The sequence below is a fragment of the Pagrus major genome, chromosome 2 (assembly GCF_040436345.1).
Source record: "Pagrus major chromosome 2, Pma_NU_1.0".
NCBI classification, from domain to species: domain Eukaryota; kingdom Metazoa; phylum Chordata; class Actinopteri; order Spariformes; family Sparidae; genus Pagrus; species Pagrus major.
The window spans coordinates 8,601,768-8,629,416 of NC_133216.1; the positions used below are offsets into that span (position 1 = coordinate 8,601,768).

The following is a 27,649-nucleotide window of genomic DNA, read 5'->3' on the forward strand; positions in this document are numbered from 1 at the left end:
ATCTCAATATGGCCATATAATCATGAGATAATGCAACAAAAAGTCAATAAACAACATAAAGAGGCCTTTGTGCAGTGTTGTAAAAAGTACCTAGAAGTCATACTTGACTAAAAGTAACAGTGAAAGTCAGCCATACAATTAGAAATTGAGTAATAGCTCAAAAGTTATCAAAAAAAATAGTAGTGTGTAGTGTACCTACATGTACAACATTCACATGACTGAAACTGAATCAAATGCATTCAGCCAATATATATATTTTTAATCACATCTGTGCTTTTCCTTCTTTTGTATGCTTTTGTACGCCATGATGTCAGGTGGGCCTCCATATTGTAGAAGTAAGGTTGAATTGGTGTAATTGTCCTTTAACAGTGTAGTGGCTTAAACAATCCGCTAGATGGCGCACTGCAGCAGTAAGCCTAACTGTGATATCCAGCATAGCCTCCGGACGGTAGGGGGCGACATTGCGGGTGATAAGCAGGCACTCGGTGGTGTAGAAGAAGACGAGCCCAGTGTCTGTCCACATTCTGCGGCTTTTTCGGTTCAGTCTCGGTCGGGGGGGAAACACCGAGACCTTTTTTTTTTTAGCAGGAGGTGGAGTTCGCCGTGCTTCAACTCCAGGTGACCAGGCGTCTGCTGCAATGTTAACACAGAGCTGAAACTACACACCTGCCGGCTCTGGTACATGACAGGTAACTTTATTTTCGTGCTATTTAACTAACACGACCATGTAGCCTAGCTAAAACTACAGTCGCTCTTCATTAACGCCCCTTGCGTGACTTGCGGTGTCTTGCGGTCAGCTAAACATCAACGGTGGCTAATGTACGTGTGTACAACACGCAGCGAGTCGACAGCGATATAAAAAAAAAAACACGGAAGCGAGAGTGAGAGCGCTCTGTAATGTTAACCCCCTCTTTGTTGGATATTTCACTTCATTTCCTAGTTAGCCGAGGTGTTAAGCTAGCTAGTCGGGGCTTGTCTGACACCCAAACCACCAGACGCCGACGGACCAGGCTGCTCTCACTTTTCATAATCTTATTATTTTTCTCCTTTTAAGTGACATGTGTTTGCGAACACGCCGTCAAGAGCCCCCAGCTAAGCTGACAAATTAAGGTTTAAGGGCTTCCTTAGCGAAAGCCAGGTATTAGCAAGCTAACGAGTGTATTCGTTCATTCATTCAGGAAGAAGAGACACTTGAGAAGTGATAGCATGTGTGTGCAGTTACTGCAGGGGATATTTTATGTAACTAACTGTATTTCTTGGTGTATTCACTAAGCCGATTACTGCCGTTTTCTCACATGGTTTAAGAGACAAATAGCCACATTGTTTAAATAGTGCCTAACCCAGACATAAATACTGCATTCTCGTTCTGCTAAAATTGTCAGAATTTTGAAAGGAGTCTGGTGTCTTCTTTCCAGTACGCACCAGTCATGGAGTTCAACAAATTGGTGACCGTGTGGATATTTTGCTTGTGTCTCGTCGGAGAAAGTTGGTCTGACAAACCAAGTTCACCCACACCAGACAGCCAGGTTGTTGAAAATGGAGTATCAGGTGAGTCATTAACCATGGCATTAATGTGTTGCAGCATCCTCAATGGTCTGTTTTTAATCCACAAAGCTGACACACACTATAGATTGGCATTTAGTGTATTAGTGTTCGTGCCACATCTTTGTGATTTGTGCAGGCACTATATGTAGCCATGCTGAGAATAGTCCGGCTGGCATTCTCCATTAAGCCCTGTCCTCCAGCTCAGATCAAGCCTGCGAGTTAAACACGAGGTAATTGATCTAATGGTTAGTGGAGCAAATGAGGAAGGGCGTAAGTAGTTTCTGTAGTAATCAGGGCTCCAGACTAACTTTTCACAATGGTTGCACTGGTGCGCCTGACTGCTTTAGGTGTACCAGGACATAATTTGGATGTAGCTATGGACACATTTTAATTTAATTTTCAAACACATTATTTAAATGATTGTAAACAGGAGTAAAGCAAATACAATACTTTTTTTTTTTCATTTAAATCCTAACACACTCAACAAGAAATTGCAACAACTTGAATTATCTATATTTCAGGTGCGCTGGTGTGACCAATGAAAATGTTTAGTCACACCCTGGAGCCCTGGTAAAAAATCAGGATGTTAAACTATTTACAACAAGTCATAAAATCAAAAGTTGGCCAAGAATACATTTATGTAATCATAAAATTATTAAATGCACATTACTACAGAGGGCTACTTATCCATATTTTGTTGATGCTCACATCTTGGACTTTCACTTCTTATCATTTGCGTCACCCAGAAAATTCTTATCTATGTAACCTAATGTATAGACATGCATGCCAAAGGCAACATGGGCCTCGCACAACATGTCAAATGAGTATAACAAGCTCCTCTTGTGGAGTTACAAATCTTATGAGAAGAGGTCCCTTATCACCGTGATAATCTCTTGCCTCAGTCCATGAAGTAATTTCACATGAATGATGGCAGTGGTTTTGTTTGTTAAGCATAACCTAAGACTACTAAACAGATTGTAAACTATAAAACCAGACTCTAGAAAAGTATGAGCCAGTTATGACATACTATGACTCAGGTTTTTTTTAAAGTGTGCTAGTGTAAGAATTTCAATCTGTTTACAAAAAGCATAACTGTTGTACATGTTTACATTTGGAAATATTTCAGCCAGTATACCTTGAGCAACAACTTACCAAACACCCGACACAACACACTTGCTTGGTTGTGCTCTTTGCTAGCACTATTGAACAGAGTGATCAAACAGGAATTGTTGCGACATTGTCCAAGTTACTCACACACATTTTGCGCTTGAAGCACATTTTTACTGACATGTGCCACATGTCCCAACAGTCCCAAGAGGCCACAGTGTGGGAAAGAGTTCATTCTCTACAGTGATTTTCAAATCTTGACAGGTATTCTGAATGGCGATAGGACATAGTAACCACAGCAGTTATAAAGTGACAAAGTTATGGAGCGTGTTCTTCATCTAGATGCAGGCACGCTAAATGAACTTACGTAACATGAGCTCTTAAAAAAGGCAGCCTGACTGGTATGTAAATATCTTATCTTGTGTCTCTGGAGGTTTGCAAGCCAAATGAGAAAGAAAGCCAGGTTGGCTGTATGAGTGTTGCAGGTGGTAGGTTTTCCCCAGGGTAACTGTCTCTTTGTTTTAACATGCTGCATGTGAATGAGTGAGAGTAAGTGCCTTTGTGGTATGTGGCTTTGCAGGTTCTCTGAAGCTGAATGCTTGCATACTGTGGCTCAAAAATTAACTTTTCACAGCGCGGAAGTTCAGTTTGTGCATCTGGGCTTCCTACTTCTGGTTTTGGCGGTTTTGTGCAGAGAAATATAAGGCACATTTAGCTGGCTACAAACCATTTATAGACTCACATTCATGGACACGGTGACTTTTGCAGAGATTAATCTGCAACATGGTTTACTTTCTGTTTCCTCTATAACTGCTGAGCCAACCTGTCATAACATGGGCTTCTGGGAATAAAGAAAATATGGATTGGCGGGATAAGTTTATCGGTGGGAGGGGGCATTACGCTGTGAATGCCAGCACAAAACAAACCAAATGCAGGAAGTACACTATTGTGTGGGTGACAGTAATTAATGATGAAGCGGTATCAACTGAGCAATATGCAGCCTGAGCTTGGCCATTTGTGAAAGGGGAAGTGAGTTTGATTTTTGGGTACTCCATATTGTTGTAAGGATGATGTAAGCAGTCTGCAAATTCATTTAACTAAAGTTTTAAACCAAAAAGTACCCATCTCATTGCCAACTCAAGCAGACTACGGATTTTAATTAAAAAAATAAAATAGTCTTTTGATCAGAAATGTTCAATCAAAATTCTTTAATCCAGCAGCACATTCTCATTTGCAAAAGCCAACCCAGGAAGAGTAAACGTCTTCGTGTGGGTGAGCAAGGCCAACCTCCCCCTCACTGTCACCTTCTTCTTTTGTGGTTATAGCACAGTGAAATAAAGCATGCTGTGTTTGACATATGCTTCTTATATAACTTAATTTAACCAGGAAAAGGCCTCACTGTGATAGAAAAATTACAAATTAGCAAGACTGTCCGAGGTAAGATAGCATCAGCACATAGAACATAGAGGTTATATAAGACTGGCTTGAATAAAATATGTACTTCTGAAGGTTTCAGGGACAGTGCTCTTGTGAATTCACTTCAAATGTGCTGCTTTAACTTAAAAGTCACATTTAAACTTACTGTTGGCATGTTACATGTAGCCTGTCATGCCCTTTCACACAGCTCCTGGGTGTCTGCATTCATGCCAAACAAGGTTTCCTCTCAGCAGGAGTGGCAGCATTATCTCTGATCTGTTTCAGAGGATTTCTAATCCCTCAGGAAGGAGAGGGGACACAGAGGGCAGACGGGCTTCACCAGATAACTGAGACACTGCAGAATTACATGATCATTTATAATAAAAACATGCATTTATCTACAATTTACTGTAGAGTCCTTACACACTGCATTATTGAGGCCTGACAGTCAAAATGCAGAATACAGTTGAATCTTAACAACATTTAAACCAGTTTTCTCACATTAATGAGAGCTGGGGACTCCAAAAGGATAATAGATTTAAAAATAATTGTTAAAAGCTGTTTCGCCTTGTGTCGTGGCCTGTTTTCGGTCAACACAGTAGGTCTGACAGTCATGGTATCTGGCTTCTTCTTGGTAACATCCCCACATTGAAAGCCTTACATAAACAAGGCTTTGTCTGAAGATAAGTGAACTGCAAAATTCCTTAGCTGAACAAGAGCAAGAGGGCGAGTTAATCCAACTGGGGACTTTCTGCCGTTCCTGTTAAAAGCACTAAAGGTTAAAAGCCATGAACTTTATTGACCATCACAGGAGTAGTTGGAATCCAAAAACATGAACGTCAACATGCTATGGATTTTTGTCTTATCACATAGCAACAGGAAGGATCATCACTAGGATTTCCTTCAGACATCTTTTGAATAGCAAGTTTTTGGTGTTTTCAAGCATTAAGATAACTACAGTTAAACCAAATTGTTCTTTAAAGGCGTTTTGTTTAGTTCTGCATAGTAGTAGTAGTAGTAGTAGTAGTAGTAGTAGTAGTAGTAGTAGTAGTAGTAGTGGAGGAAATGTGAATGTTGACCCGAGACTTTCAAAGTTCCCTCTTAACACCATCTTGTTATGTTATGTTATTGTTTCTCCATCAGATTTGTGTCGCATCGATGTGCCACTATGCAAGGACGAGAACGGCATTCTCAGCTATGAGGCTATCCGTAACATCCACAAGCAGATGGACGATGACGCAAACGGCAATGTAGACGTGGCAGAGACAGACGGCGTAAGTACCAGCCTGAAAAAAGTCATCAACAGGAGCTGATGCTCTATTGAAAGTGGGGATAGTCTGGTTGGTACAGTCACAAAAGTGGTTTTCATTTAGTCTGAAGAGGCCTACATGTATCATTATTGTAACCCTCCGTCATCTGACTCGTCATAGGATTTCCTGCTAAGATCAGTTAATCATAGTCCTGTAATGACCTTAACTGACTTGGAGTAGCCGGAGGATTTGTTCTGTTTGCGCTTCAGTGCCTTCTTAAGTTGTTTTTGTCAAATAATTAACCTAATTCACATTGAGTCTGGTTGTATCTGGCATGCATGTTGTAGGCATTGATGTTGCTTCATTTGAGCAAACACATTGTCAAAATGAACAAAGATGTGAAGTCATTAGTGTAATTTAATGTGTTTTGTAATTTTGAAGTGCACAAAGAGTAGTGTTGGCTGCTTTTCTTTTCAATATAGACAGTTCACAGCTATTTCATGCTCATCAAAGCTGTTGTTTCTCAGACATCACCGGTGCCGTAAAGACAGTGCTTCTAGTCCATTTAGCTAACATCCTGAGTCCTAGTCTAAACTACAGGCAGTGGCCTTGAGGAGGCCTCCTTTGGTGCCTCATTTCAGCCTGATTCAGTCCGTGGCATGTGGTTTAGGCAAGACCAAAGCAGAGGCAGCGTCATCGCTGCAGTCATCTTTGCTTTTAGAAGAGGCACTTGGCATGCAAATACCCCCAAGGCAGAGAATCAAGTGCAGTTCAGAGAGCTCTAACATCTGTAGTGGCTTTGAGCCAAAGAATAAAAAGCTCAAAACGATTAAGTGCACTTCAAGACAGTAGTCCGGCTTCCTGTTATCATACAGTAATTAAATAAAGGGGATAGTTGATTTCTTTATGACCAAGATCAAAGTCTGCATCTGGCTTTTAGGAATAAGATCCAGGCCTTGGCCACATGAAACAGGTCCTGCTAATTTTCCAGTGAGTGTGTTTTGAGGAGTGATATTTCACCTGCAGTAGAGACCAGCTCTCTACCCTGTAGTGAAATCCTCCCACACAAATCTATCAAGAAAGAAAGGCATCATGACTTATTACTGTCTTCCACCCATGTTGCATGAGTTGGCTTTTGTGGGAGTGTTTTTTAAGATCCTGGTGACTGAGTTAGCCTACAGTATAGTGGGAAACCGGTAGTGTGGTTCCAGTGGCCAGAAGCTGACCACTACCACTCCACTGGGGGCGAGGTTGGAATACAGAGTGTGTCATGTATAATATGCAGTGTTTTTTATTTTCAAACCGAGATGCCAAAAAGACCCAGAGACGGTTCAGAAAATTAATATCTTTGGCTGAAATACCACAATGTTTATTATGTCCAACTTAAAGCAAGGGAGATAGAGATAAACTTAAAGGAAAAGTTCAGCCTTTTCAGAAATGCGCTGATGTGTTTTCTTGCAGCGAGTAAGATGACAAGATTTAAACCACGCTTATATTTATCCAGTAAATATAAGGCTACAGCCAGCAGCCAGTTAGCTTAGCTTCTGGAAACAGAAGTAGGCTAGCTTGGCTCTGTCCAAGGATAACCAAGTCCATCTAGCAGCATCTGTAAAGCTCATTAACACGTTATGTCTTGTTTGTTGAATTCGTACGAAAACCAAAATGTAAAATTAAATGTTGGAAGTTTTACTTGGAGTTATGTGCCGCCGGTTGCAACTTCACAGTGACAGTAAGACTTGAGGTGGTAAAACTTAATGTTGATAACATGACAAGTTGCGGCAAGACTCTCACCAAAAACGTAAATAAGTGGATTTCCCAAAATGTTGAATTATTGCTTTCGCATTTCTAAATTATTTTAAGAAGATAACAAGAACATAACGCAAGCCGATTAGTTAGCTATAACTCGTGACCAGCTAAGATTGAAAAGCTTCAATAAGTATTTGCATCTCACACATTTGTACCACTGTCGTTTTTTCATTAACATAACAGTCTACGTCTTTGCATGCTTGTGTTATATTGTAGAAAAACTATCAACGCAAGTGAGGAGGAAGTATGATGCTGCTCCACGCCATTAAATAGTTTGTGAGAAATAGGCATTGTTTTTCAGGTCTTGTATGGTTGAGATATTTATAGTGTTTTATGTTCCTTTCACACTGAGTAAAGCAAATACACACACAAGCCAAACAAATTGCATTTTCTTCTTTTATGGTGGTTATAAAGACCACAGTGGTGAAATGGGTCACAGTGCTCATGATAAATCAAAACCTCTCAACGGCTAATTTCCAGCACCAAATGTGGCCATTGTCCTCCCGCTGTTCATACATTTTATTTATTCAACCTTCACTCAGACTTTATTGTTTTAACCTGTGGGCACAGTATTTAATTCTCTATTTAGGTGGAAGGACAACTTGTACCTTGCGTCATTGGAGATAAAAATGCAGTTTTCTAATAGAAAATTGTAATATTTGTGTAAGATCATGTTGTGCAGGATAGATTCTCTGTAACCACTACAAACATCCTTGTCATCCTGCAGTTCCTGAGGGAAGATCTAAACTACCATGACCCCAAGGCCAAGCATAACAGCTTCCATGGGGATGACCAGTTCATCAGTGTGGAGGACTTGTGGAACGCGTGGAAGGGCTCTGAAGGTACTTTTTCCCCTGAAGGGAGACAGTGACTGCACAAACAGGCCCTCCTTTCAGCTCTGTTTTGTATTTATGAGAGTTGTAGTCTGTGAATCTTGTTTAGCACACTATGTTTCACATTGATTAGCTCCGCTAATACTGAGTGTTTGAAACTGTGCTGATAATTGTTATTTTTAACAAACCACTCCATGTGACTTTGTCGGCCTGGACAGCAGTTTTTTAAATAGCCAGTAAATTAGAGTTTTTGTACTGAAAGTGTGTGTCGCACTTTACCCCAGCTTGACCTTTTCACTTACTCAACAAAGGAGCACGGCAGTTGATCAACTGGCTTGTCAAGCAAAGTGCAGCCTAGTTATCAGCTGCAGCCAGTGGCAAAGGAGGCATCTTTTGACCCTGTCAGCACTAAATTCACACGCTCACTCTCACCTCCTTGTTCCTATCTGTTTAACTTGGCTATCGTGTCCTCATTGAGAGTACTTGTCATGTACTGTGCTGTATCTGGCACTCATGTCTCTTCACACCCTTTCCACTGGCTGCCTTTCTCCCCCTTTTTCACACGTAGTGCTGACTTACCCTGCATTGCAGTTTCTTGACAGTGCTCTGGAGGTTTTAAGCCAGGAAACTGGGTTTTTGTTGAAGAGAGCAACACATTAACAAAGACAGCCTACATTGTTGACTGTCTGCCAGGAGTTGGGGTGCCGATTTTCCTTCCCCAGTTATTGCTGTTGGCAAGCCGATATATCTTATGCCATAGGATACCTCATAGATCATTCAGAGTGTGAAAGCATATGATCATGTGTCAAGCTGTACATACAGTGGAGCTAAAAAGCGTTATGATAGTGACATAGTGTTGTTGTCTTAGCTCTGCATGTTGGGTTTAAATGAAACACACAACTATGATCTATGGGCTCAGACTTTATGTCCATTTCAGATGAACCATGTAGGTAGAAAGTGCTGATCATGGGATAGACAGTATTTGGACAAGTAAACACAGCCATTGCTACAGTCATCATATTTTATATTTGCTTTTTTATAATCACTGACTGCTTGAAGTGATCGACCCGTCGACGTCAGCAGATGCTTGTTATCTTCCCTGGTGATGCTCTGCTTGGCCTCTACTGCAGCCATCTGCAGTTCTTGCTGCTTTCAGTGGGGTTTTCTGCCTTCTGTTTTTACTTAAAGTGAAACACATGGTCAGTTATATTGAGGTCAGCTGACTGCTTGCTAGGCCCCAAGAATAACTTCTGAATGACCTCTTTCTGATTGTTGAGGATTAGTGTTTTACTGCATTGTTCTTAAATGAGCTAAAATGAACACCATCAAACACTGGTAAAGATAAAACTCATTTCAAAATAGATCAAAATAATGGAAAACACATCTGACTGCATTGAATGTGATGGAGACGTAGCCTTATCAGTACTGAATTCTGCAGATATAAGTTGAATAAGAATCGATGAGTGCTGTAACTGTGTTTTTATTTTTTCCTCTTCCCCTCAGTGTATAATTGGACAGTGGATGAGGTGGTGGAATGGCTCATCACTTATGTGGAACTGCCACAATATGTGGAAGCATTTCGCAAGATGAATTTTAATGGGAGTGCCATGCCAAGGTAAGAGATGTCATAACTGTATCATCGTGTCAAAGCTGAAAACTGTACTCGATCTATGGAAAATGTTTCTCCTTAGCTTTTACTTTATTAAAATACTTAGATATAAAAATGGTATACTTTAATGAAAGTTATTAGGCTCAAGCTACAGAGTTTATACAAGATAACAATAGCTGTGTTTTGATTTACTGTGTTTTGATAGACTTTCCTCAATTTCCCAAAAAAGTGTTTATGCTTTCTTGAGATGATTTAGCTTTTTTCAACAAGGAGTTAATGCACTTAATGGGAGGTGAAAACACCTTTTTCAGCAAAGTTCTGACGTAGTGATTATTTAACTCACATCACTGATCAGCTGTTTATGCTCAAAGAGACAAATATTTGTCCATGGTCCTCCTCTTCCCAGATATTCACATAATATTTCCTATACCCGGTCTGATGCCCACAGGACTGCTCTAAAGAAACCTCATAACCTCTAAATTGAGTTTTATTGGCGGTTTGCGATCAACTGGTTTTGTTTTCAGTTCACAAACTCAACTTCTTCTCCTCTGTTTATTTCAGCCATGCATAACATAGTCTATACCACCATCTGTGGATAAAAGTGCGCTTCATATAACCTAGTTTATTGTACAAATAATTGATGCAACCTATTTGGTTCCAGGTATTAAAACCCACTCACATTACCCACTCTATAAGGCATTACATTTCCTCTTCTGATCAGTCAGTGTCAGTTTTATTTCAGTCATTGTAGCCTTCTGCTATTTGGCTTCAATAAAAAACCAACCAGTCCGTACATTTGTCAAAATAGCATGATGAGTCTATCAAATAACCGTTAGTGTTTTAAATCTGATTTATTTAGGGGTCGCATTACAGCCTTTGCTCTTCCTTCCTTATTCATTCAATATGACTGTGTGTCTGTTCTCTCTCAGGTTGGCCATAAAGAACACCACTCTGACACTCTCTATTCTGAAGATTCTGGATCGCAGCCATGTGCAAAAGTTGCAGCTCAAATCTTTGGACACCGTACTGTTTGGAGCGCCGCTGAGTATGTGACCTTCTTTTTTAATTTCTGTACTCTCATTCATAAAACCTCAATGAGACTTTAAAACCTTGACTAGAGATGTGAAGGAAGTTCCTGTTTCATTACCTCTCATGAAGGTTTAGATTTTACTCTTTTTGGCTATGTAATTATAGCAGGATATCTCAAAAACTATCTCAAGAAATATCAGTAAAACCTTGTGGATATTGAACTAGTTGCATGATTCACTAAAAGGGAGGAGGAAGTAATCTGTAATTGCGGTTCCAAATAATATGCCTTGCTTTCTCTGTAATTGTGTTGAAAGTTTATTGCTTGCTCAGATCTTTTCGCCCAACCAGTTCACTTGAATAAAGCTGGTTGCCAGAGAGGCAAAAACATCTTCCAAATGACTAAATCAACACTTCCTGGAACTCCCTCGCAGGAAAAAACAGAACTGATTCTCTTGAATTTTAAGAATATTAGACTGAAACCTCTGTAGGATGGTGTGAATTAACAGCCTACCACCATCACTAACATCCTGACCATGTTGTCTGCTACTCTGATTTTCCATCAGTACTTTGTCCCTGTGTTGTCACCAGGTGTCATTTCCTTTTTTTTTTTTTTATTTAGTCACTTACTCATCTACTCACTGTTGACTGTTTTAGTTGGCCCATATTTGGTATTTAGGGTGAATCCTGTATCAGTTTCAAGGATGGAGGAAGTGAGTTGAGTGTGAGACACACTGCTCTGTATTCCAGACACACCCCTCTGCGTACTGAGACAAATAAACACACCACTCATCCTCTCCTTCTCCTTCTCAAGTGTCCCTGCACCACTTCTGTATCTACAGATCTTAATCCTTCAGGTTCTGCTCTCTCTTTTTGTCTCTCCTTCAGGGTGGATGGGTGTATTGATGGGGTGTGTTTCAGCTGTCATACCTCTTGGCAGTACTTTATATTTTTTTTACGTAATCTGTGTTGACATGTTCCCAGGCTGACCGCCAAAATTCCTGAAAAACACGTTTGTCGTTAAAAGCTTAGCTAGAGCGTGACAGCGGAGTACTGACATTTTGCATTACTAAGCTTAGAAAGTCAGGAAAATTCTGGACTTGGTGTCCAAATATTAAGAGTTTACACAAAATATTATTGGCTTTTTGAAGTGCAAGGATGCATACTTGCAAGCAGAGAGCAGCTAAGTGTTATTTCTTTAGTAAGCACGAAGAAAGCATGTAATGAACCTTCTTAGAAAGCAGGCTTTTGCATCTAAAGGAAGTGTGTAGAGGTCTGTGTCTGGCATGTGTCATTGTGGATGTGTTTTGCCAGAGTCGCACCCTGAGGAAGACATTAGTAAGCGCTGTCTGGCTTTGACAGCCTCTCAAAGAGTCCTACTAGTAGTCAGATTGATGTATAGCAGCAGCATTTTAAGACACATCTCACAATAGGTTTGTCCTAATCTGGTGGGCAGTTGTGTAATAATTACCTCAGGCACATTTAGGCTGCAGTATTAATAGTTTTGTGGTTAATTAAATGTCACTTTATGCTGTCTTGTTTTTGTTCGTGAAAGGCAGTGAATGTGTTGTTTACTTAGGTCTAAGTCAATTACTCCTTACATAATAATGTCAGCAGTGCAAACTGGGTTTCCTGTTCAAGACAGATAGTGTTGACAGGGCAGTAAAGAGTACCATGGGCACTCATTAGGGAAATTATTTTGTATTATCTTAGAGATAATACACTTCCTGTTAAGCATATGTGCTCTGTCACAATGTACACCCAAGACAAATTTAGCACACATGCATTTCAGTTTCAAATATCATGACCTCAATTTGGGAGTTGAGCACTTGGTGGTTAAGAGGTAATTATCTGTGTATGCCAGCCTATCAAATGCAGCCGAAGCCTAGACATTTGGGCTGCACAATACTGGAATTGCTAACTTCGATACAATACCTTGAAAAATATCAATATTTGATACCCCAGCGAAAAACTGACACAAAAGGGGGCATACAATTTTAGATTCTTATTAAATGATTAATATAACAAGGCTTGTGTACTATGTGTTAAGCACAACAGCATCTGAGTTCGTTTACTTTTGGAGGAGGTGGGGCTGCAGTTGTGTATGTGTCAACTTACTGTTGAGGGAGAGGAGAGCGAAAAAACGCAGTTAGTTCTGGTGTATCAAGAAATGCAAAAAAAATTATCATCAAAACCGTTTTGAATATTCAGAATTGATAAATTAATTGTGCTCTACTAGATATTGTTTTTCTGTATCCAGTAGAATTGAGAAGATACTGGTGTAGTGTCCTGTAGTTTTTCTGTTTCTCACGTCTGTGACATACTTAAACACAATAGCAAGCACAGCTCGTCCAAGTCCCTTGACTCTGATGAACCTGTGTTTGTTCTGGACTTTATAAGCAAGTCTACAGGAATATATACAGTTCTCCTAACAGATTTAACACGAGCTCAAGACTTGGTGATGTGCCTGTTACCATACAGAGGGCTCATGTGAAGAGAGATGTGTGCTGTGGGGTGAAATTGTTTGGATTCACAGTGTTATTTGACTTGGCTCTGTGTCATTGGCAGCCAGTGGTGCAGGAAGACGTCATAAAGAACACTAACTTTAGGTGTCATATGCTGCTGATCTTATCTAAAGAGATACAAGTCTGCATTGTCTTTCTCTCCTAATTTTACTTCCTTTTTGTCTCATTCCAGGAAGTAGAGGTCATGTTTTTGACATCTCTTTCCCGCTCACCCGTTTGCAGGTTTTGCAAGAAAAACTTGCCTCATCTTGTTGCGTGCAAGGCTGAAATTCAGGCTGTTTGTCTACCGCTGCATGACAGTGCTCTTCTGAGTCGTCAAATGACAACTTTATTCAACCCAAATTTGATTCTAGATCCAATTTAAGATGGCCTTTCCAAAAGTTCAGCTTGAAAGTGAATCTAATGTTAGGCTTCTTACAAACGAGATGGCTGCTTTTTTAGCTGCTGTGGCTTTTAATAGAAATGAATGACCATGACAGCACACTCACTTTTAGTTATTCAGAGGAATAGCTGCTAGGATTTGATTGATAGCACCTCATGTGAACCAAAACGTTAGAGTTGCTGTGGTTTGGTTTTCTGTGCATGTTTGTTAGCATTGGTTACCTGACTGAAATAGTCCGTGTTAAGCTGGCTTTATCGTGGTCTTCTGCACTCAGCCCCTCTCACCGCAACCTGAACTTGTGCTACTGACTGTCACCCCACAACACTTGCAGTATGACTGGGCTATGTTCCATCACAAGCTTCACACCACATCCATGTGAAGCTTGCTCTTATTACGCAGCTTAATGTTAGGGTTTTGATATACGTCGCCTGGCTCATTGTATTGGTCTATCTAGTGATTTTGGTTTTTACCTTGTGTGACCTGTCTTCGTTGTTTTTTTCTCTCTCTTAGTGAATAGACATAACCACTTGAAGGACTTCATGCTGGTCGTGTCAATAGTCATAGGCATGGGTGGCTGCTGGTTTGCCTACATCCAGAACCGCTACTCTAAGGACCACATGAAGAAGATGATGAAAGACCTGGAGGGCCTGCAGAGAGCTGAACAGAGCCTGCATGACCTGCAACAGAAGTGAGGGTTTTTCCCACCACCCACACAACAGACTATTGTATTCTGCAAGTACTGTATTGTGCACACATATCATCCATTTTCCATTTCCACATAAAACTCACTTTAAATTAGATCTTTTGAACATCAAAGAAATGCAAAGGCAGCTTTGAACATGACTTCAAGCTCAAGAGTATTATAATGAAGTATCACCCTTAAAACTAACATCAGCCAGTGTTGCTGCTAACATGTCTTGAGTTGCGTGAGTTACACATCCTGAATTATTAAGTGGTTAGCCTCGAACATTTACTGAATAGGGATAAAACCTCAGACGTTTTTCTCTTCCCCTGATGCTGCAATATTCCACTTTAAACTTAAATGTGTAAAATTGATTAATACCAACAAAGAATATTCTTACCGACTAACGGTTAAAGTTTGAGTCCTAACAACAGCCATTACCACCTCTTATACATTTTTCTCACACATGGACACAACAAAAACATCAGTGAGTTCAGATGGGCTGTTTGAACAGTTGGAATTCAAGCCAGTTTAACAACTCTCTACAATGTGCCAATTAGGAGGTGTCATTTTTAACTCACTAGGCCATGTTTAGTTCAAAGCTTCAACATCTGAGTGAATAGTCAGCTGCAACACAGCATTGCATTTTTAAAGCTAACTGAAATGTGCAATGTTTCCAGTCAGTATGCACTTTAAAGTGCATTTCCACGCAGACTTTTGAAAGGAAAGAAACCAAACCCCAAAGTAGAAATGCATTTTAGGTTGGTGGTCAATCTATTTCAAACTTTATTCTTAACCGTATGGATAAAGGCAGCAAACTTTGCTTTGAGCAATGTTGACCAAAGTCATAGATATGGATATGACAGGATTGCTATTTCATATTGTTGGTAGCATTTTACTGCAGTAATACAGACTCTGTTGGTAAGGAGTCAGTATTCTTTCTAGGCCTCGTGTGCGATCATACAGTTAGGTTTGCCTCTGCATGTTTACAGTGTTGGAGTTCAGGGATTTGGAGGTGGTTTCTTACCTGCTACACCTCCCCCTGGGCATCTTGCCTTGTTTTACTGCAGGAAATGAACCAGTGCTGATGTTTTGAATGCTTGGTAGATTTGTCCAAAAATGAATGATTGGATGACCTCTGAGCCTTGCAGTTTTCCCCAAAACTACACCTGCAATTAATAATGGTTAGACATTTTAATCAGAAGATTTTTTTATGCCTGAATAAACAAAATAAACAAACATAAACAAATGATTTCATAGTTTTACTTTATAGTAGTTTATACTTGGCAGACCCTGCTACCTTTCTGAGACCGATGGTAAAGAAAAGCCAAAGTAGAAGCTGAAATGGAAAGTGTTTAATCTCTGGGGATGCCATGTTTTGTTTTGTTAGATTAAAAAACAGCAATAGTCTCTGTCATGTTTGCTGGCCAGAGTACAGAGCAGTGACGGGTGTTGACACATGACTGCTTGACATTCCTGTCTTGATGCTTGTGGTCATTAACCAAGGGGAGATGATTTGTTGTAGGCAACAAAACTTTGATTTTGCTACCCTTAGTACCCACATGAGTTGCTCTTTGTATCAGCTGGCTGTTTTGAAGACACATGTTTTTGAAACTTGAGTCGATATGCTCTGATGAACATCAAATAGACCAAAACCACAAGACTTAGGTTGGTTTCTTGTTGTTTGTCAGCCTTTGGTGCTAGTTTTCTAAAGAGTGACAGCTTTCTCTTGCACTGTCGTATGTCCGTCATGACTTCTGTGTATGCATGTTTTCTGTGATGTATATGGGGTGTATTTCTTCATTGGAGCAGTACAATAAGGGAATGGAAAGTATTGTGGGATTCGCCTGTTGAATACCAACCATAAGAGCCATTGACTGCTCCAGTGGGGACAAACCATTGAGGTCAAACTCCGTTCTTCTGATAGACTGCCAGGTCAGCGTGTGTGTTGCCTCTGTGGCTTTATAGTTTGATCAGCTGTGAAAACACACCTGCCACTGCCAACTTTGAATTCGGCTCTGACATTTCATTTCTTGCTTCAACTAATTGCTCGCACTCAATCCTCTTGTGCGGAATAAACCACAGAGCTTTGAGTGAATCTTAAAGGCCCACAGGTGCAGACATGATTCATATGTTCTGCAGTAGGGCTGTGTGATACGACCAAAATCTCATATCCCGACACAGGTCATTTCAGGTACACATTTTCTGTCTATATATTAATAAATAGTTCATCTAAGCATCTCATTTATCTGTCTGTATTTATGTTATTATATCTCAAGAACCGTTTATTCAATCTACTTCACACCTAGGAAGTGCATTGTCAAATTTGGACACATGACACATTCAATATAAATACATTTTGATAAACAGCTAAGGCTACTCTGCAGCAGCAGGGGCGTGGCTTTAGCGCTCTGGCTTCATGGCTCTGCAGACTCACACATGATCCATGTCACTTGATCTCATGGGGAAGCAGACATAAAAAGATAAGTAACGCGTTACAGGGAGAATAAAAAACAAAAGTAGAAAGTTAATCGAGTCTGGAGGAGTGGGGAGACAGTCAACACAGGTTTTCTATTTTTCAGTGAAATGTGGAGGTGAGATTTTCTGTCAACAGTAGTATCCTAGCTAATGTTAGCCTCAAGGGCTAGAACGTTTATCGTTGCTTGGCAGAACCGTCAGCTGCTCCAGAGGGCCTATCTCATTGGCACAGAGAGCACTGTTGTAATCATCCAGATTTTAAATTGTAAATATCAAACATGTTTGATTTTAACGGCGCGGTCCCGGTCAGTCTGTGAGCAGTTCAGGAGGCTTAAGACTGGATCTGTAAACCCCTCACATTGTTAGATAATCTGTGCCAAACAGCATGTTTTGAACGGAACTAGTGTGACAAAATTGGAAATGTCCCTGTTCTGTGTCATGTTGACTCCCCTTCATGTAGTTTGTTTTGCATTCATGCAAATATTCTGCCTGCATCCATGTTGTGCAGAAGAACACAAGGTATCATCCAAATGAGGGAAAATATGGCTTTAAAGTTATTTGCAACACAGTAAAATAACAAAAGCGCATAATATGATGACGCATGATCATTTTTTATTGTGATATTGCACGGCCCTATTCTGCAGATACCCAAACTTACCATAGCTGATTGTAAAACCTTGTATGTGGCTTGTTTGAGACAGTGCTGTGCTGCTTCACCTTGACTAGTGCAGACTTTGTTATATTCATTCAGCCCTACAGTCTCATTTATCGACAATTCAGTACTGTTGTGCAACACCATTTAAATCTTATCTGTGGTGGGTAAGAGCTCAGGGAAAGGACGGACTAAAGACTAAGTGTCTTGTGTCTGTGTCTCATAAAGTAGAATATGTTCCATAAAGCATAATGAGTTTGGAATGACTTTTCATTATACAGAGGATTTGCAGTAGATTGTCAAGACTGTTGAGCAGAAAATGTTGAGCAGAAATCAGTCAGGCTAGCATGTGTGTCCTCTGCCCAAAGCAGTTGACTCAGATTCTCAGACATTTAATTTGTTAAACATTAAACTGCTCTAAATCAGATCCCCCTAAATGTGTTTCAGCCGGGACAGCAAAGCACTTTGGTTATAGGAAGGGATATTGTATTATGTTGTAGGTCAGTGTGACTAGCAACAAGAGACTAGTGGACCTTTTTGAAGCTGTGGGAGAGAGAGAGGTATGTCCTCTGTCTGTAGCCGTGCCTTTTCTTCCTGATCCCTGCTACCAGCTGCTCTCTTTCCATACCTTCAAGCAGATCCTGTGGTGGTATCAAGTAGCCTGGCCCAGGCGTGGCTTCCCTGTTGGGAGACAGTGGGAGGAGGCTTTGACTGGAGCTGGATTTCCTGGGTGCCTTTTTACAAAACTGTTTGACCCAGCCTCTGCCTCACTGGTGGGAGATGGTGTTAAGCACGACTGCTTAGCATGTCGCCACTAGCGCTAATACACCTACATTTGGTCTCGGGTGTCGTGTGCAGACAGACATCCTGGGAAAGGTCTGGCGACAAGGACGACAACATGTGATGGGCATTAGGAAGTTAGTTTCCCTCCCACACAAAATGAATGAGGCCAGTAAGATAATATGAGTGTACAAAAACTTTTGGGGTAAAATTTACCTTCTCTTGTAAAGTCTGCAGAGACACGGTCTGCATCCTGTGAGCTCTGCAATGCAGGTCAGATGAAACAGCATTTAGTGTCTTCTCTCTGGGCATTGCAGCTCTGTCGGTGCTTTCGAATCTTAGCTAGAGAATGGTAGAGGTCAGGGCCGAAAGCAATAGCAGGACTGCCCACCACCCACATTTTCCATAGCTGGCTCTGTGGATCACCTTTCATTTCTCTGCTCTTTCTGATGTTGTGTTTTGCCTGACCGGAGGACAGTGCTTCTCCCTAGTGACTGAAATACAGAACTGCTTCCTGCCCTTCAATGTCTGGAGACTAAAACAGGATGTTTTTGTTGTATCATAAACCTCAGTTCAACATATTTGGACATGGGAATTCAGCAGATTACAGTATCTTAAAATAATGTATGTCTAAGAACAAATAATTATGTCATGGGTGACAAGCCCCTCTTTTAAAAGTAGACTTTGTTTAAGAGGCTAGTCTAAAAATATCCCACGTACGAACACACATGTTCTGGATCCTACAGGAGCGTTGGGTGCGACACTGTACTCTTCTAGAGTTACACTCTGGCAGCTGTTCCCATTCTTGGCTCTGCTCTCTCTGATGTCAGTTTATTGTGAGCTGCCTAGCAGCTGACCATAACTGTTGCCTTTCTATATGATAGCCATTGTTTCCGGTCATGCTTGACTGATGCAAGTCCTGAATTCCACACATACATGGCCCTCACATGCGTACACGTCATTCCTAGCCACAGAAAATGACACTGTTACCTACTATACCTACTATGTTATATGTCTTTGTTTTTTACCGTATGAAGCAGCCACTGATGTCTCGCTTTTGAGACAAATTTAAATTAGAAATTATCGTTTCTCTTTGGCTGAATCCAAATGTATGGACTTCACCGCTCCTAGAGACTTGCGCACCTTGTGGGCGCATTCCTGGGAAGTCTGCGTGTGAGGAGAGGCTGTCTAAAAGCACAATTCTTCTAGTCCACAAAGGCCCTCAATTGGACTTTCTGCAGTTTTTAGCAGCAACCAGGCAAGTTCCATGACATCATGGGACTTATTTTATTAAAATGTTACTTGAATCATGTAGGCCAGAAATAATGTTCAGCCACATGATGATACAGATATATGTGGAAGTGTTAGCTTTAGAGGTAATCAAAATGCATTTTATTATATTAGTCTTTCATGATGACAGTAAACAGGTCACAATATGTACAACTGAAGTCCAAGTGGACATGTTGATTCAACCTTTGTTCCTTCTTCTCAGGCTGCAGATCGCCCAAGAGGAGCACCGTACTGTCGAAGTGGAGAAGGTGAACCTAGAGCAGAAGCTGAGGGATGAGATCAACGCAGCCAAGCAGGAGGCCCAACGACTGAGGGAGCTACGTGAAGGCACAGAGAATGAACTGAGTCGCCAGAAGTACGCTGAAGAAGAGCTGGAACAGGTACCTGCAAAATGATTCATGTGATTTAAACATGGAGCAAATGGTGTTAATGAACTTGTGAGGTGACAACTGCACAGTATGCTTAGGTCCATCAGATTCACACTGGCTATAGTATAAATACACCCACTGAAATCTTTGTCCATTAGGAATTTGGCAGGAAGAACACAACACAACCCACACAAGTAAGCAGAACACATGAGTAATTGTTTGAAGGACTATCACAGTGATCTAATTCAGCCACTTTGGTCACAGTTTTTTTCTTCATTCAGAAACAGTCTTAAATAGGAAACATGCAAAGCTTTCAGATTCTGTATACGCTTTGAGTTTTATGTTCAGTTGTCTGTGGCGAGGCCTGTCGCCTCTTGCTTTCACACACACACTTCTGTTGAGTTCACACTACAGGACAAATCGGCGCTAGATCACTATGTGTGAGCTGTGCAGCCAATGACTCCCAGACGCCCGGAAGATAACAAGCAGGCCAAATATCCGGTCATGTCAGGGGGACGGGTCAAGGAGCCATGTAACGAGCTGCAGCCAGTGAGAGCAGAGAGTCCTAGTTTGTATCAGAATACATGACAAGCTTTTCAGTATTTGCAACCTCTTTGTCCTTGCTGAATCACAATACTAGCAGGCAGCTATACTTTTTCATCAGGTCAGTATTGCATCATTTCCTGTGTCGCTTCTCACAAGTGTTTTTTTAACAAAATGTACTTTGGAGAGGAGACAAACTTGTCGGATATTCCCCCGGCGACTCCATGTCATTGATCATTCATGTAGTCTGCAAACCACAACTTTTTCACGATTACAGAAAGACAGAAAGTGTTGTTGGGAATGGGTTGATCTGATGACTTTGAAAGGCAGGTCATGTGACCAAGGCATCATACTGTCCTTAACTATAAACATGGTTTTAAGTTGTATTTGAATTTCAGACATTGTGGAATTTACACATTGCGTGTGTGTTATCAAACTGTGTGACAGTTTACAGTAATTAAGGAAATCATTTTCTAGATGTGTTCTATTTTTATGTGTTCATTTGTCTCCTAATGTTTGACATGTGTCGCAGGTTCGCATGGCGTTGAAGAAAGCAGAGAAAGAGTTGGAGTCACGGAGTAGCTGGTCCCCTCCAGAGTCTCTCCAGAAGTGGCTGCAGCTCACCCACGAGGTGGAAGTGCAGTACTACAACATCAAGAAACAAAATGCTGAACGGCAACTCCTGGTGGCCAAAGAAGGAGTAAGCATGCCAAAACCATAAGGGGAATGTCATCCATGCTGTTTGACCATCTCTTTAAATTAGATTCTCAAGTAACTACTATTTTAAAAAAAAAAGCGTCAAGAGACTTGGGAGTTTTGACTATCGTGACATGTCGGTTGTTATGCAGCAAAAATAATTCCAGTCAAAATTAAAGCAGTCGAATATAGAAGAAGCTACTTTGAAAGCATATCTTACCTTACACTAAAGGAAGTTACTACAGCAAAGCTACCCAAGGAAGAAGTCTAGTTTAGTTAACTAAAGCTACTCAGAATAAGTAGTTCAAACTACTTTGAAAAAAAATTCAAATCAAATTGAAGATGTACATGCAAAACTAAATTATAACAAAGTATAATACAAAAAAGGCACATGCAAGCAAAAGATGGCACTAAATTGAGTTTATTGAAAAAAGTATCCACTTGTTCAAAATAACAAAAACACCATTTGTTTCTTTTTATGGCCCAAAATCACTTGTAGTTTTGTATGAACATAGCTAAACTAACAGCAAGCAACTGCAATGTTTAGTCAAACTCCTAGTTTAATGACACGTAGTTCACTACTCCCCAACACTGAAGCAGCCTCATTAAGTAACCCAGATCATGGTCTTGTGAAACAAGCAGAGATAAATGTTTGGTCATCTGCTTTCACAGGCAGAGAAGATAAAGAAAAAGAGGAACACTCTCTTCGGGACCTTCCATGTGGCTCACAGCTCCTCCCTGGATGATGTGGATCACAAAATACTGGCAGCAAAGTAAGTCTGAAATTGTACTGGTGGTATACATATTACCGAATTTTAGAAAACTTGTTAAAGCAGCATATTCATTTTCTATTTAAAATAACAGATTTTTGTCCTCACTCAGACAGGATTAACATCACAAGGGGATAAGGAAATTAGATATTCTCTGTGCTTCTCAGTAATTTGAATTAAGTTACAGGATGACTTTTTCTGAAAATAAGAAGGTAATTGCTACTTTAAATATTACCTGCAATTTGGGGTGAAATTTACATTAATACATGTTCCTGACTAGATTAAAAACACTGAGCAGCACAAGGTTAAATATCACCCAATTTCCCCAAGAGAAATAAAGCAAGTCCTCTGCTTACTTCAGATTTGGAACTTCATACAGTGTTAATAATTAGTTTCTCCTCCTCTTGACTCATTTCTCTTTATTTCTCATTTCTTCTTCTACTTTCTCGTCATCTTTCATAGACAAGCCCTGGGTGAGGTGACGGCTGCTCTGCGGGAGAGGCTCCATCGCTGGCAGCAGATCGAGATCCTCACAGGTTTTACCATCGTCAACAACCCAGGCCTCCCTTCTCTGGCCTCATCCCTCAACCTCGATCCCACCTTCATGGGCGGCAGAGCTACACCTCAGCACTTCATCATGTCTGACGATATGGACGACATGGACGAGGATATCGTGCCTGGAACTCTGCAATGTAAGGGTTCATCCGAATCTGTCGGCAGTTCTGTGGGGAGTAGCAAACGAACTTCTAAACCCTCCAAGACCCTGCTGGGCAAATCCAAAAATCAGCCCACATGAGAATTTGGACCTTTCAAGCTACATTTACCTGAATTTGTCCTTGTGGCCTCCCTGGTGTTGTAGGTAGTGAGGGTCACTTGTCTGTGATTGAATGTGTTGTTTTACATTTGTATAATGTGTATCATGTAAATTCACATAATTGTCTTGTTATTTTACACACAATTCCAGATGAATGCCTTTTTTGTTAATTGTTCTCATTCTGGATAAAAGTGTTATACTTGACTCGATTATGGAGACTGAAGACTCCTGTGACTTTCCTCTGGAAATTTAACTGTCAAGAAAAATATACTTCTTAATGAGAACAAGTCCTTGTGCTGACGTATTTGTAGTGGTGGTGTCCTGATATGTGCTACAGACTTTTTTTGAATCTGCTTTTGGTCAAACAGCTGGAGGAAACATTTTACAGGCCATCAGTGCTCAATTTAAATTCTTATTTAGGTTGAATATGAGACAAAAACAATACACAAAAGCTTCATGTACAAAAACTATTCTTATTTTCATGACAGAATTCTGGAGTAAACACTTCTCACACATTTGTAGCTCATCAAGAAAAGCAGCAAAACTCTGATCATAATTCTTTGCCCTCATCTTGTTATGGGCTCTATATTCAACTTGACACACATTAGGTTCGGGTTTGACTAACTGCAGGCAAAAGCTCCGGCTGCAATAGTGAGTAAGTCTTTTAATCAACATTAATTGCACTCCCTATTTCACTCCCCTCTCTCCCCCCCACCACCTCTCTGGCACTTGGCTTCCACTGCTGTCTCATTGGCCAAACTACAGATGGCACCCGACTGTTGGAACGGCGAGCCAGTGACCTGTGGTCCGTGGGTTCAGACTGTCAGCCCATGTGGAAATATCCTGGTTGGCCATTTATCCATGCCCCAGTTCAGCCCTTAGTTTGACATCCCCGTCTCTCTCTCCTTGACTCAAAGCCACACAGTTATAATACCTTTTTAATCAGACAGTGTGCTGCATATGGACACAGCTGAAAGGGAAAAACTACTCCATGCTGCGTTCATCATGACCACCCTTGACCTCTCCTTAGAAGTTGCTTGCTTGCCACATTCACTCTCTCCTCTAAATCTTGTCACGACCCAGTGCACCCTGCTTTCTTCCCTGAGTGATTTGTCTCTTACTTTTATTGAAAATGGGCTAATATATTTATCGTAGTTGGTAACCCATTCACCGTTTTGTCCTTATGTTTGAATTTTTTTCCTTTTTAAGAGGAGAGATAAAACAGGAGCGCTGGGATTTTTTCATGTGGTTTACAGGCTAAATTACTAAATGTGGTTTGACTGAGACTTTAATAAGATTCGTAGTTTTAGGTCAGTTAAAGTAAAGAGAAATGTATCCCAGCACCTGAGTATCTTTCCACTAATCCCCCTGTCCGTCACACTTTATTTCCTGATTGTTGGTTGTTGATAATGCTGTTGTCTTGTGCCCACAGCTCCCAGTATGATGTCCCTGCGCCAACGCCACATTGACCCCCAGCTGGCCATGGGCTCTCAGAGGTTGGTAGAGAGCTGCCTGTTGGCTGGGCAGCAGGGCGAGGGAACCCCATACCCGTCCAGGTCTAGGGCTACCCTCAGACAGTCCCGCAGCCAGTCGTTCGGGCAGCTCGAGTGTCTCCCTCTGCCTCCTCTTTTCTCGGCTGTGTCGCACCCCTCCATCATCTGTGCCTCCAGCCTAAGCCCTCAGTCCCTGTCCTCTTTGTCCTCCTCTTCCTCCTGCTTACCCAGCGCTATGGTTGCCCCTCATTCCTCCCATTTATTTCATGCTTCTTTCCAGCCCATGGATCCCATTCCTGATTTCACCTCCTCAGATGTCTCCAAAGCACACTCCTCATGCAGCGACAGCTTTGGGTACTTTTTTCCAGTTCTCCACACACACCGCATGTGCGAGGGTGTTTTTTTTTGTTTTTTTTTCAACCTGCTGTCATTTCATTTTTTTAACAAAGGTATCGTTGCATAGATACCTTCGTCTGTACATCATTTTCTTCTCTTTAAGTCCATTTTAGTTTGGTATGCTTTCACGACATTGCACCTGATGCGGCATCACGGAATCTTTGCATTCACTGTTTCTCAACCTGTGTTCCCGGTGTTCTTTGCCTGCTCGACTAACAAGTGTGGAGTTCCAGTGTCCAGGCTGTGCCCAGCGTGTCCATGGCTTTTCCAGGCATAGTGTAGATAAACCACAGCATGCAGTGCTTCAACTATAAACTATCTTGATTTATTTCTATTTTTCTTGTTTCCTCAGACTTGTTTTTTTTTTTTTTCCCCGTCACAGGGACCTAAATCGCTCTGACTCCGACTCCTCCCTGTCACTCTCACAAGTTGGTGATCGTCTAGCTGCCTTCAGCTCCAAAGGCCACCTAATCAAGCCCACCTCTCTCATGCACGGCCTCTCCGGTCGTGCGGATGATGCCATCTCACTGCATGCTCACACCCCCAACGGAGGGAACCGCCTTCATGAGATCAGTCCTACAGAGGTCAGCCCCGACAGCCCCATACTCATGAAGAACGTATACGGCATGGAGAAGTCGCCCAGCCTGGGAGAGATCAACAGCCTGTCAGAGTCGTCCCGCTCCCTCAGCCCCAATTCCACTGAACCTGACACGCCGTCACCTACAGGAGGAGGGCAGCCAGGGGCCGTTGGGGCAAAGGGCAGCACCCGCATCCCGCAGCTGTCCTCCAAGAAGAGCCCTCTGGAGGAGGACAGTGGCTCAACAGGAGAAGACACAGATTCCACTGCCAGCCGCAAGAAACACACCTTCAAGATCTTTAAGAAACAGAGGAAATAAGGGCTACATGAACTACTGGCTGTCAAAGCTGTTTGACTGTATTCCTCTGGTCTGTTTTTGAAAAAAAGGTTTTGGGGTTCTTTAATGGTGAAATGATGGCACAAGTTGTTGCCTTTGCGTCTATTTGTAGGTACGACACCTATTCTGAGAAACTGGACTGTAGGAGCAACCAGCTGTTCAGTTTTATCTGCTTCTTTGGTCAATGTTGAATATGTGGGGAATGGGTAGGTTTGTATATTGGAATGTAAAGTATTATTTATTCTGCAGGAAATTGTGCCAGTCTCAAAGGGAAATGTGTCTCCCAGTTGGTTTTTTCTTTCTTGTTCTACGATCTATAACATTTTTGCATGTCTTCACTTTTGTTTGACTGATATTCGAATGCTCTTAGTGTTTGCTTGGTTCTTGTCGTTAACCTGCTTAGTCAACACTTGATGTTTCTTTTATTACTACCTAACCACCTAGCCTACAAATCCAAAGTGAATGCACACTCCCTTTTTTCACTGCGTACTTTGTTTTTATTGATGGTTACAAGTTTTTCTGTCTTTTGTTGTCTTCTTCTTGACAGAGCAAATGACACATTCAGAGGCTCGTACTACTATATTGGTGACTCAGTTCACTGTCAAAAAAATGACATTTGAACACAGCAATTGTAGCTACTTGGTTGGATTTTAAAAATATTTGGTTAAAAAATTGTATACAAATGATTTATCTCCCCACAAAATCACTCAATGACCCATTAAATTGCAGCATCAAACCTTTTGCTTTATTCTAAGAAATATTGTCGAGTGCATGTGAGCATGAGAGGGTGAGAGAGAGAAGTGCTTTGCTTTAAAACAATGCCAACAAGTTAAACAAGTGTTTTAAGATTCTCGCTTATGTAGGTATCCATTTCTTATAAGGAGGAAATGTTACCAAACACATAATTATGAAAATGTTGAACATAACAGACAGCGTGGAAAATAACTTTTTTCTGTGTATTTAATTAAAAAAATGAGGATACACTTTGAAAGTGTGCCGTAAATACCATATAAAGCAACATATTTATCAAAGAACTTTAAACATTTTTATTCAAGTACTCAACTATGTTTTGTTTTTGAAGATTATGCTCTTGATAAACAGGACATTGGATAACCGAGATCCAACACTTTCCACTGATCATAAACTTGCAAGTTTATCTTGGATTTTGTCTCCTGCTATCCTCCGTCTTCTTGTTTCTGTGTTAATGTATATTTAGGTGGAAAATAAAAACTTCACAGCAGTTTGTCAGTGAGAGATGGGTGCTGGTAAGGGCTATAGTTATAAGGCAAAGGTACTTTGCTCTGTATAAGATTTCAAGATGTAACCACTTTGTAATCCGCCTTTTTATGGAAGATTTAGCTCAACAAGTAATGGAAGCAGAAGACCAATCATGTTAAAGTGCCAAATCGCTATTTCTGTCAGAGGCCTTTGTATTTGTAGTGTGTTTGAGCCCCTTTTACTCAGAACACAAAACCACATGATGAATATACAGTCCGTAATGTATATCCTGGTTTACACGCTGAATGTCTAAGGGTTATTGAAACGGTGTCCTCAGTGCAGTATGTTTACATTTGTTACGGATAAGTACTCCGATTACCACCACAGAGAACACGGTGCCAGTTTTAATATGACGGCTTCATATGAGCACAGAACTATGCATCAGTAGTTGTAGGTGATTACTAAAGTAGAAGGGACACTTAGGGCGTTCCTGACTAATGAACAACCAAAAAGTGCTGCAAAAGACACAGTCGGCCTCCCCCAGCCTCATAATGTAACAGGTGGTTTGGATGTAAAGACATGTTTAAATATTTTACTTTAGAAACCAGTTTAAAAAATATATATATATCAATTTCCTACTGGTACTTTTTTAAAGTGTCATTTGTACCTCTTTTGCACGACAGAGCTGTAAGTGGATTATGCCATCCGAACGTGTGAAAGTATGTGTGACTGAGTGTGTGTCTGTCTGTCCGCTCCCAGTATAATGCACTGTAATGTTGATGCATGTCAACTGCTGTAATGAAACCTATATTGGGTTCAAAGAGTGGTGCAGCTTACGCTCTTTACTCCCCTCCCTATCTTTTCTTTCTCTTTATTTTGGGCTTCTATTTATGAATACAACAGTATATTTGTACAGAGAAAATGATAATTTTGCATCTTCTGTGATGGTCTAGACTTTTATGGCACTCCTGCATGATAGCAATAAACTATTTTGAATGAAAGATGAGCTGATTTGTTCTAGACATTGCACTGCATGCTGCACAACACCCGTTATCT

General features: G+C 40.9%; 1 protein-coding gene across 2 annotated transcripts; it reads left to right on the forward strand.

Annotated features, from left to right (window-relative positions):
• The first annotated feature begins 508 nt into the window (after positions 1-508).
• stim1a (stromal interaction molecule 1a) lies at positions 509-27,594 on the forward strand. Of its 2 annotated transcripts, XM_073482025.1 has the most exons (14): positions 509-689; positions 1,416-1,548; positions 5,212-5,342; positions 7,852-7,966; positions 9,461-9,572; positions 10,496-10,611; positions 14,010-14,187; positions 19,584-19,761; positions 20,825-20,992; positions 21,661-21,761; positions 22,221-22,450; positions 23,338-23,418; positions 24,005-24,068; positions 24,844-27,594. In XM_073482025.1, the coding sequence occupies exons 2-14, from the start codon at positions 1,428-1,430 to the stop codon at positions 25,355-25,357; spliced, it is 2,109 nt and encodes a 702-aa protein (XP_073338126.1). In that variant the 5' UTR covers positions 509-689; positions 1,416-1,427; the 3' UTR covers positions 25,358-27,594. The 2 variants fall into 2 exon arrangements, with proteins under 2 accessions (XP_073338126.1, XP_073338117.1); XM_073482016.1 differs by lacking the exon at positions 23,338-23,418.
• The last annotated feature ends 55 nt before the right edge of the window (positions 27,595-27,649 follow it).